Source organism: Notolabrus celidotus, chromosome 4 (assembly GCF_009762535.1).
Source record: "Notolabrus celidotus isolate fNotCel1 chromosome 4, fNotCel1.pri, whole genome shotgun sequence".
Lineage (NCBI taxonomy): Eukaryota > Metazoa > Chordata > Actinopteri > Labriformes > Labridae > Notolabrus > Notolabrus celidotus.
Genome location: NC_048275.1, coordinates 28982910 through 28995262, shown reverse-complemented (window position 1 = coordinate 28995262; position 12353 = coordinate 28982910). Strand labels below are relative to the sequence as shown.

The 12353-nt window shown below is 39.9% G+C and overlaps 1 protein-coding gene across 2 annotated transcripts in view; it reads right to left on the bottom strand.

The window, feature by feature from the left end:
- The window catches only part of thada (THADA armadillo repeat containing), a 135652-nt gene that overhangs the window by 83385 nt on the left and 39914 nt on the right, over nucleotides 1–12353 (bottom strand). For both annotated transcript variants that reach the window (XM_034681583.1, XM_034681584.1), the window contains exons 24-26: nucleotides 11723–11845; nucleotides 11418–11540; nucleotides 10943–11034 (exon numbers count right to left, since the gene is read on the bottom strand). In XM_034681583.1, the coding sequence (XP_034537474.1) occupies nucleotides 10943–11034; nucleotides 11418–11540; nucleotides 11723–11845 (338 nt within the window). The remainder of the gene's footprint in view (nucleotides 1–10942; nucleotides 11035–11417; nucleotides 11541–11722; nucleotides 11846–12353) is intronic.

Here is a 12353-nt window from a genome sequence, read left to right as displayed (position 1 = left end):
CCTAACCCTAATCTGAACCTTACCCTAATCCGAACTGTAATTATAACCCTAACCCTAGTCATAACTCTAATCCTAAACCTAATCATAACCCTAATCCTATCCCTAATCTGAACCCTAACCCTAACCCTAATCTGAACCCTAATCACAACCCTAACCCTAACCCTGACCCTAACCCTAATGGTAACCCTAACCCTAATGGTAACCCTAACCCTAACCAAAACCCTAATCTAAGCTCTAAACCTAACCTTAATCATGACCCTAACCTTAATCATAACCCTAATCTGAACCCTAACCCTAATCTGAACCCTAACCCTAATCTGAACCCCAACCCTAACCCTAATCCTAACCTTAACCCTAACCCTAATCACAACCCTAACCCTAACCCTTATCATAACCCTAACCCTAATCTGAACCCTAACCCTAATCATAACCCTAACCCTAACTCTAATCTTAACCCAAGCAAACAGAGCCAGAACCAAGTCAGGCAAACAGAACCAGAACCAATCTCAAGCAAACAGAACCAGAACCGACTCAAGCAAACAGAACCAGAACCAGAACCAAAATCAAGCAAACAGACCCAGAACCAAACTCAAACAAACAGAGCCAGAACCAAGTCAGGCAAACAGAACCACAACCAAACTCAAGCAAAGAGAACCAGAACCAACTCAAATGGTTCTGGTTCTGTTTACTTGAGTTTGGTTCTGGTTCCGTTTGCTTGAGTTTGGTTCTGTTCGGTTTACTTGAGTTTTGTTCTGGTTCTGTTCTGTGGATACAACCCTAATCATAACCCTTACCCAAATGCATCTGCATCTTTGATGACAAGGAGTTGATCCAAACTTACTAAATGTGTCTGATATTTCACCAAACTGTAATAAATCAAGCTGTAGACACGGAGCTTTTTACGGTGAGAACGGCAAAGACTGCAAACATCAAATAGTAAACAGACATCCCCCAGTTGTTTCTTTGTCACTAACGCACACCGGGGGGTAAAAATCATCAATGAAAATGAGACATGAATGGAGCATAGGCATGGAGGCGGAAAGAGCTGGTTCACACAACACTCCTGCTGCAAGTAGAGACCAAGCTAACACTGAGCCCGTCAGAAAATAACTCAGCCTGCCACGGACATGCATCACTTTTATTTCTAAAGATTAGATGCACAGCGAGGAAGAATATTAATTCTTAATGTCCGACGGCCCGCCGCCCAAGTTTCGTCATCTCGTCATCTTCTTGTTAGCGAAGATTAAACTTACGTTTGTCTGAGTTTTTATTATCAGTGATGCACTTTAGTTCGTCATAGTCTTGTTTTTGTCATGGAAAAATGAGTGGTATCGTCATAATTTTTGTCAACGAAAATAACAATGCTCTCCAATAATGTAAAGGATTGTTCTTATGTTCAATAGTGGGCTCACAGAGGAAGCTTGCGAAAATTCTCATGCTGTTTTTTATGATGCTGCTTCAAATGCACGTTGAGGTTGGTCTTATTAAACTTTCCCGGTTCTGTGCCACCACAGGAAACTTGTGCATGACAAGATTTGCACTCAGCTGTAATGTCTTTTTCGGACTGAAACGAAAAATACGGCCACACGGCCGACATCACTCCTACTCATAGCACACACTGTTGTTGTGATAGAAGTGCTGGAGTGGAGTCTGGAATGTACTGCTTATATCGGAGTGCTTATAACGGAGATTTTAGATGCAGGCCGATATAATCCGATACTGTTTTTTTTTTTTTTGCTGATATCGGACCGATATCCGATATCAATATCGGATTGGGACACCCCTATCATTAAGTGTTAAGAAAAAATATTACCATCATGTTTCTTTAAGATTTAAGAAAGGCAAAATGAAGTTTTAGTTTTGAGATACTGTGCTGTATAATAAAAAGAAAAACACGAGAATCAAAGGAGGTAACACTTTGAGTCAGTGTAGTGAAGCTCTGATGGAGACATGGCTGTGATCCATATCCCATGAACATAAACAAACTGCTGTTGCTGCTACAAATAAACACCATCACTGTGTGTATGTGCATGTAAACTACATCATGTGCTGTGGTCATGTGTGTTTCTACTAACATATTCACACTCACGCACACATGAAAAACTTTATATTTAACATTGGCGGTCCTGCTGCTGCGACCGCCATTCAACCTCAAGGCCAATAAAGGTTTTATTTAACTCTGAGCATCTAAATCAAGTCACTGCTAAAGGGGAAGAGGTTTACTCTGCTGGGCACACGATCACAAGACCAAACACACACTAACACAAACGCACACACATCGCTTGGCCCTGGTTCAAGCCTGCAGCAAGCTCTGTCATGGTAGGAGAGTGAGTCATGTGCAGAGATTTTAAAACCTCATTCAACCTGGATATGAACACTCTTTACCTCCTAGGACTTCACACAAAGACACACTAGTGCACAGTGTGGGGATTGCACCCTTGCTACATCAGGAGGTGAACATAATCAGCACCATTAAAAACCTGACATCTCTGAATGCCTCACTTGTGCACATGCAGGAGTGTGTAGCATATGAGAGTGTGTTTAACCCCTCTCTCCTCTAATGAGAGTGCCTCACTCTGAAGAGACTCTACTGCCTGAAGGTCAGAGGTAAGGGGTTGTGTCGGAGCAGATTAGATGGGGTAAAGGGAGTAAGGGTCAGGGAAGAGGAGAGAGGAAGAGGTGTAAGTGAACAGTCATGGTCATGTGAGTGTGCACATACACTAGAGTTCCTCACCTTCACAAGAATAAAGGTACAGTAATGTGCTCAGTATTAAACTAAGAGAGGGGATTATTTCCTATTTACTAACAAGTTATAAACTTATTTCGTAAACGTATCGTAACAATCACGTATTAGTGTTCTACATCCAAATGTCCCATACATGAGTAGTCTAATCTTGGAGTTTTCTTTTACATTTTTTATCTATAATATCTCATAAAACTTAATTCAAGTAACACTCACCTGAAGTGTTCAGAAATTAAACTTCATTTAAAATACTACAAGCAAAATATTAAGCCTTAACTGCTTAGAAAGATAACAATAAAATTACATTTTATTATAACTATAAACATAGTGCTTATTACAGCCCTTATAGCGCTTATTACAGCCCTTATTACAAAGTGCTTGTTACAAAGCGCTTGTTACAAAGCGTTTATTACATAGCGCTTATTAGATAACCTTATTACATAGTAGTGTTGTAGTCAAGACCACATTAACATTGACCAAGACATGTCCGAGACCAGAGTGCATCATGACCAAGACAAGACAAGACCAAGGCCATATATATCAATGAAAAATCATTATGAGAGTTAACAAAATAAAAGACTTCTGTTTATTTTATTCAAGTTTGCTTTGAATACAATTGACAGCAACAAACAAGGTTTGTTTTTGTCATTGTTTGTTTAACTTTAGCTTAAGATCAGAGCTAAAACTGTGTTTCTGTTTTTTGTGATCTCAGAAGAGGTAGGAGGTCGCACAGTAATGACAGGGACACAGTGTGCATCAGTGGTGGTCTTGATTTAAAATACGGAGTTTGCCCAGACCGAGACCGAGACCTTTAATATGGGGTCTCGAGACCGGTCTTGAGACCAAGACTGATCTTGAGTACTACAACACTATTATATAGTGCTTATTACATAGCGCTTATTACATAGCGCTTAATACATAGGTGCTTATTCCATAGCGCTTCTCAAAATACTAAAAAAATAATAAAGCAAATCATAAAAGCACACATTAAAAAGCGCATTAAGGAAAAAACTCAGTATAATAATGGTTAGAACATCATCAACAGTTCAAAGTTGTTCTGAAAAGATGAGTTTGAAGCTACAGTTCGGGGCATTTTTTCCTTTATTCAATGGAACAGCGGAATAGAGACAGGAAATGTGGGGAGCAGAGAGTGGGGGAAGAGATGCAGCAAATGGTCAAGGCCGAGAGTCGAACCCACGCCACTGCGACGAGGACTATAGCCTCTGTATATGGGGTGTGCTTAAACAGCTAGGCCACCGCTGCCCCTGAGATGGAGTGTTTTGAGCCGGGATTCGCCCCAAATGAGTAGAAATAAATAACGTTGTATTTGAAGAAACGTATCAGTCAGGTGAATGTCACTGAAGGAGTGGACAATGAGAAATTTTGACTGGAATTTAGAGAACTACATTTGCTAAGACTTGAGTATACACAGTGTGCATTGCTTTCTTCAAAGCCAACAGAGTCTATGGATGAAAACAGTTATTTTACCCCACAGAACAGGGGAGTTGCTGGTCTACAGTGACCACTTCCAGCTAGTTAGTTTGAGTTATTGTGTGACTTTGGGGTTTTAAATTGATATCACTAGACATAGAATAACATAGTAGAAGTGAGTGGCTGTGGAAAACTTCCTGGGGTAAGATTGCTGTTTTTGTCAATATGTGGATGTGGCTGAAGAAATGTGACAGTTCTTTCTGATTGATAATCTTTCTTTGACACAAAGCTCTATCTCTGTTGTGACTTGGGATCCTGTCTGCAATGTTGCTCAACACTTGGAACAACAAACTGAGCCTGTGACAAAAACAAGAACTTTTAATGGACCCCCCTTTGACCAGCTAATTCTGCTGCTGGTGAAACTACCGGGGCAAAACTTATCCAAAACGTATTTCTGTCAATCAGATCTCAAATCTGTATAAAACAGGGCCCAGGATTTAAAAAAACAAGAATTACGCACTCATTTAGAAGCATATGGAATGTAATTTGGCTCCTGAGAGACATTTTATTTCAGTGTCACATTTGACAAATTTAGAAAAACATTTACTATTTACTCAAGTTGAAAAGAAAAAAGGGGAAACACTTCTCTTCTCGTTTCTCTCTAGCAGTTATCAAAGGAGGAGAACAGAAAAGTAAAGAATCAGAGTTCCTTGTTGTGGTCAGCCTTTGCTTCCTCTTCTTTTCGAGGTTATCTTCATTAAGACAGTTTTCATAAACAAGCGCACATGCAGTGCGGAGTGAGGAGCTGAAACAGGCTGAGATAAATCTGTAGGCTCTGGTCGGAATGCGGAGAGCAATCTTCTCTGTCAGCTTTGTTTACAGTCTCATTTATCTCAGCTACGGTATCTGATCAACATCTACGCACGATCCTCGAGCAGAGCTGCCGGAGTCTGATCCACAAGCAAACATACGTCTGGATACAAGTCACTATGTAAAATACACAGCCGTGATTCCCACAGACAGCGAGAAGAGACGTCTCCACACATACACACACACAAATACACACAGTGCTGTAAATAAACGGGTTTGTTTGAGAGGGAGATGTGTTTATGCTCCAGCTTGAGCAGAAACACACAGAGTTAAATATTAGAGTGGACAAGCTGTCAAAATGCATTTTCTACCGCCAGAGATCACAACCTTACCATCACGGTAATAACACAGACCAGACATACAAGCACACAAACGCCAAAACACACAGTTTTAAATGAGTTGCAGCTTCCTCGCTCACACACACACACACACACACACACAGCTCTGTATCAACCTAGCTCAAAATAAAGTGAGTGACACAAAACAAGAGCATGACTGTAGCATAAAAATGACTCCTCCACAAAACCTCTGACCCTTTGAGCTCTGCAATAAAAACAAAAAGTATGCCCAAGCCTACAATTAGATTTTTGCTCATCAGGATGCATTGGAAATTGTTCAAACAATTCACATCCCTACAATCTGTGCAACCTAAATTAGAACATCATATAAGTCAATAAAATATAGAAATTCACAAAATCCTATTTATTTTTAGAAATGAGAAAAACAAAAAAAAAAAAAAGTATTTTGATCTGATTTGCTGCATAATAATAATAATAAAAAAGCATATTAATCAGAAACAATTGTACTGAGCCCCTGAAATCACAAAGGTGATAGGTTTTTATCAAGAAGCGTCAAGCTATTCCTTTTTTTACTTTATTTAAACAGAAGAATTGACGTGCCTGATTTCAAATGGTTTAAAGATTAGTAACAAACATTATAAAGTCATCCTGGAATACAAAGAAGATTTTGGATGCTAATGTTCTAAACCTTTCTTATCATCATCCACCACATCCATATTAAAGACTGGCTCCTGCAGTAATAAGAAAGAGAACGAGCAGCAAAGAGGAGCACGACTTCAATGAGAGAAAGATGAAGAGAAGAGAGGGGGGGAGAGAGAGAGACGAAAAACCTGAGTGGAAACTGACGAGATAAACTAGAGCAGCCTCGCTGAGGGTGTCAGGGGCCGTCGGGGAATCAGCCAATAGAAACACAGGAAAGAGAAGCAGGCAGAGAGGAGCCCTGTGAAACTTTAGCTTGGATTATCTGAGGGCTAACAAATCACTCTGAGCTGGATATAGACCTCAGTGCAGATATCACAGAGTCCTGCAGCCAAACAGCATAAACTATTGGGCATGATTTCATGTGCTCTCTGCATGGAGCTTTGAGTCAAATCAAGCACTAACATATCACTTTAGACTACAGGACATGGGAAGAATACTGAGATGATGTATGATAATATAATCTATGGTCAATAAACTACAGTCCCTTTGTTTTCCTGTTATGCCTGTTTCACATTTTAGCAGCTGGCATCTTGGTTTCTATAGACGGGAGGAAACTATTGGGAGAAATTGAAGCTGGAGAGGAGGGCAGAGGCTACATTCTCAGATTATGAAAGTGCTCACTTTTTATTAGCTGATAGCATCTGGAGAACAATGGCCCTGCCAGAAACTAGAGAGAAAGCAGGCTTAAGTCAGGCTAACATGCAAAAGTGACTTTTGTAATATGTTATAATTTGGCAGGAATATTGTTTATGAATGAAGACCACTCAAGTTCATATGAAAAACAAGACTGTTAGCGGGAACATACGTTGCTGAGCTTTTAAAAAGACTGATGTAAGCTTTATGACACATCAGAGATATCAGAATTTGTTGATAATATCTTTTAATATACGGCCCCAGTCCCGAAAAAGTTGGGGCACTGTGTAAAATGTTGATGAAGACACATTTTTGATGGTCTGCAAATTATTTTAAGTAAATATGTAATTCAAAATAGAGCAAAAACAGGCGCAGATTTGGCCAAATGGTTAAATCACGTGCCCATATAGCGGTTGGCCTGGGTTCAATTCCAGCCTACTGCCCCTTTCCCGCATTTCATTCCCCAACTATCTCTCTTTCTGTTACCTGCTCTGTCCACTGTCCTCTCCTCTTTAAAAAAAAAAAAAAGAAAATATAACAAAGACATCATATCAAATGTTACCTTTTTACGAAAAAGAAATGCTCATTTTGAATTCAATACCAGCAACATTTTTTAAAATCCAAATCTGTTTTTATCAACTTTTTTGCACTTGAGGCTGCGAATGATCAGGAGCTCCTCAGGCCTTAATAATACAGAGATGACTGCAGACTTGAACCAAGTCTAATGTCTATCTCTTTTATCATATCATTTTGCTGACATGAGCAAATCACAGATATATTGTATAACGGTGTCAGTGTGCAGGTTTTTCTTATAAGCGTGAACATCAAACTTTTGTAACAGAACATGAAATGCAGAAAACTGTGCTTTGTGTGGTTCAGAAATGATGTCACCGTGTAGGGAGTTGTCTGTGGAGCAGTCAGAGTGGTCTTTACGAGGTACATATTAAATAGCTTCACAGGTCGGATGATGCAGTCAATTGTTTGATCGCTACAATAGATTTTTATTCACTTTTATACAACTTTCTACAATTTAATAAAGTTGCTAAGTTGATCGGAGATCCTTAGTATAGCACACAAACTTCAAAACAGCCATGTTGTCATGCTCTGTCATCAGATGCATTTCAATAACAGCAAACAAACTGTATAACACAGCCAACTTATAGAGAGTCTAGAGAAGAGGAGATGAGACAGAGGAGATGGGCTGTGGATAAGGACCACACCATGAACCACTGATCAGCTGGTACAGACCATAGACTGTATATATACATCTGTTTCTGAAGCGCTGTTTTGAGGCCAGTCAGCAGCGGCAGCCATATTGCTGCTGTCGAGTGATTTTGATGTAAAGAGGCGGGCTTTGAGCCTCCTAGCCAACAGCTACAGTGTTCCCGCCTGTCAATCAAGTCAGCTGTGCCTCTCATTGGAAGACTCGTAATCTCAATATCTTTGAAATTGCCGCATTAGAAAAAAAGTCACCCCTGTACAGTGTGTGCCGATCAAGAAATGAGCTATCCAGACTACACTCGTTTTTTGTACCAGGCTGTAAACATGTTTATTTCTGCTGTAAAGATCGTCTTTTTTGAATTGGTGTGTGTGTGGTTTCCAGTACTTCCGGAGCCAGCCTCAAGTGGATCCTCGATGAACTGCAGTTTTTAACACTTCTGCATTGGACTCATATTTTTAGACCGGAGGTTGCTGCTTGATACAGACCCCAAGGACCACACCACATTACTGTCTGTGGCCACTGGTTCACATTTATATTGTTTAAAAAACTAGTTACTCATATGGTATCTATTGATGGATTTATGACTGTATAATAAACTGCAGTACAAGTGCAATTACAAGAATCAAGGCATTATGAACAATGGTCGCTGACATTTGGCTTACACAGCCAGAGAAGGGAGAAGGTAGATGAGGACCACACAGACCGCTCCACAGACCGCTCCACAGACCTCTCACTAACAGGTCCAGACCATTCACTCCAGGGCTTCTCACATCAAATATTATATACGAGATTATATAATCCTGTGGAGCCTGTTGCTACGTCTCCACCTGTTCTTCACCTATGATCCAACAAATCATAAAATATGTGGAAGAAAACAAAACACTTGACCCAGGCCTGCTATCAGTTTCATTATCTGCTTTCCAAATACTCTGATGGATGTTTGACATGCACCAGGAGCTGGTAATAATTTAGCTCTTTTTTTCCCAGAAACCTCACTAACAAACCACAATTTGTCAAACAATCCTTGACAGCAGAGCAGAACCAAACAGCTGATAACCTTCCAACTAAAACTGAGACTGTTCAAATTGAGCCGATTCCTCAACCTCACTTCATTTTATAAACACCCAACCCTCCGAAATGAGACATCCACGAACTCACGGCTTCACAGACTCAATTATTGTTGGCACATGATAGAGAACATTTGTAGGTTAGAGGCTTTCTGTGCTGTAGAAGATTCTGGTGGTGAGTGCCCTATGAAAGAAGACAATTTAAATCTTTAGCCAATAAGACTTTGAGTTTGATCCCTTTTGGGTTGAATCTCTACTCTTTGGTTTTTAGCTGCATCACTGGAGTCAGATAGGAGGATTCATAAGGTTTCAACCAGAAGCCAAATAAAACAAACACATTTTGTGATTATAACCAGAAAAATATTTGTTTCTTGATGAGCCGGGCTACAGCGAGCTTGTTTTTCTGTTCAGACTTCATCAGTGTATTGTTTCAATACTTTCATTGAGAGATAGTTTATCAGCAGATGTCTACTCCTCTTCAAAACAAAAGAGCAGGAAATCAGAACTGGTAATCAGAGTGGAAAAATATTTTCACTTTAATAATCAATGTTGCTTTGACGGTCTTCAGCAGAGCTTTGGGGGCTGTGAGCTGAGCTGTATGCAACTTTAGCCAGCTAACTGACTAAAACTATTCATCTCTTTCAATCTTGAATTAAATAAAAATGCCAGTTTATGTTAGTTGCAAATATATAAATATCAAGTCTAGTAATACTGGATCAACTTCTGAAATATCAGCGAGTGATTTCACTCTTTGCTGCATCACTGAAATCAAGCCTATCGTCTTACAGAAACATTTAATGGTAACGCTCCAGCGGCTCCCATACATTGTTATCTCCAAAAGCCAAATATATTAAGTAGGATGGATGTTGAAATACGCAACTGCAATACGTATGAATTTCTGTAAGGTGGTCTTTCAGCTACTAAGATCATTCAAATCTAAGTAAAATACAATTGAGCTTTCACACCACCTTTTAAATCTCTGTTTAACTCTCCTCTGTGGGAACACATTAACTAACCATAGAATTAAACAGCATGTCATGACACACTTTGTACCATAGGAACCAAATCTGAATACCTCAGTGCCTGTTTTGAAAAGTCTGAGAATGTCTGAGATCATCACACGTTTCAATGCCACTTTGAGTAGAACATGTTCTATTCTCTGAAAGTTGTTTGTGCTCATTATCTCACTCCTGACAAAAACATTTCTCAATGTGTGACTCTTTTTTTTCTCTCTCTCCTCTGGATCAAGTTGTGCACAGTTGTGTTATCAGTCAACATTTCTCCTCATCAGACCAGATGTGGAGATTTATTTGTACTCAACACATCTGCAACTATGAAGCTGTGCTTTTATCGAAGCTTTATTAATTGCAGCAGATGATAGCGGCACCAACGGGAACGTCCCGGGTGTGTAAATTATAAATTATTGATACCGCATGTTTCTATCTTTAACGTGGAACAGCCTTTTGTTCTTTTACTTGGGTGTCCCGTCAGTACTTGTAGCTCTACAGAAGTTCAGACCTGCATCCACAAACAATCAGCAGGCGGGTTAAGAGGAGTAAAAGCAGAATGCACAGTGGTGTGACAACAGCGCCCCCCAGTGGTTCAAAGCAACCTCAGATTTTACACTGCTTCCCTCAGCTTGGTTGTAAAATACTCCATGTTGCTTCTTTTACTTTGGTTGATTCTCATAAGTTTGCTGATTGTTAGAGTGAAATAAAAATATGTAATATGTGAGAGTCTGAATAACTACATCCAAGTATGGGAATAGGAAATGGGAATAAGCTGAATTTCTCTGATTTTACCATTAGCAAATTTACAGTGTTTAATCAGAGCCACATCTGCCCATGTTTGCATAGTTACTGTGACCTTATTCAGACCTTGTTTTGGCACACATGACCTTTAAACACTGATTCTCTTTCTGCTCTGATGCACATGAAAGTGAAGTGGAACTGTTAGAGATGAAGGAGCGGCTGACCTGTTCTTCTTGGAGTGCTCGTCCTTCCCCTTCTTCACTCCAAAGATCCTCGTGATGAGAGTGCTGAAGAGCAGCGTGGACGAGTTCCTCACCTGGGAAACAGAAACAACACAGAGAGAAGGAGGAGAGGGGGTGAGTGTGTGTAAAGGTGAAATCACAGGATGAGAATTCAGAGGGCAGACACTTTGTTCAGGACTGTTGACTTCTGCAGATGAACACTTAAGAGCCTGTTTATTAGGTGGACTGACTCTATGGAGGAAGTTTTTGGTAAATCTGGTCTAGAGGTGCTGGTCTAATAACTGGATCAGGTTTGGAGGCTGTAGTGTGTGCTGCTGTTAAATATTGAGTCAACCCTGATTGATAAAAGTTGAGTATATATATTTTTTAATATATACAGAGGGATGATGTTGAGCTGTGTGTTAAGACACCTAAATTCAAACAGACACAAAGAGAAAAATTGGCGGTCGAGACTCACCGCCCACACAGGAGAGGTGAAGCCCAGCACGGCGGCCTGCATACCCTCGGAGACAAAGGGGATAATGTTTTCTCCCAGACGAGTGTCTCTGTACAGAGCCCGCAGGATGTTCAGAGCGTGGACCTGTAGAAGGACAACGTCAACAGAGCCATGTTATCAATCAAACAATGATAAGTAATACACCACTGTGAGAATAGAGAGAATGTTCACACGACTAAGACAACTCCTCATAATACCAATAAGAGTCTATCAGGACATAATATAACACATCTAACCCCCTGTGTCCACAGAAATAGGTATCAAACCTGAGGGACGGTGGAGCTGTCAGTGTTCCGGTCCTCAGACGGCATGGCGAGTGCGATCAGCTCCCTCATGGTCATCTTCAACAGACTGCAGCTGGACGACTTGGGCTCAGAGGAGAGCAGAGCCTGAAGGAAATAAATACAAAACAGAATCAATATGTAGAGCACGGTTATCACAACACATGCACATTTTATACTTACCAATTTGTCTTTCTAGCTTCAGCAAATTTGATTTTATTACTAGTACTCCAACACTGTATCAATGTTTGACTTTCAGAGGTGCATTAAAGGTGTAGTAGTGGTTTCATATTCTACATTCCACAGTCAGGATATTCTACAAAACACTGACAGTTTGTAAAATATGAAAGGCTAATGTAGGTTGTCATGTTTTGCCTTTGCCTTTTTACCAATATTTTTTTGTTTGACACGTTTTTCTTTTTTTTTTAACTTCAGTCATTTTTGTCACCTTTCATTATCATACCATGTCATCTTATCCTATGGCTGTCACTTCCTGTCACTTCTGCACCACATGTCCTAACTGCATTTATAAATATATCTATTTATATTTTTGTGAAAAATTTCTATATACTGTACGTCCAATTGTTAATTTATTTAAATTATCTATTTTTCCTTT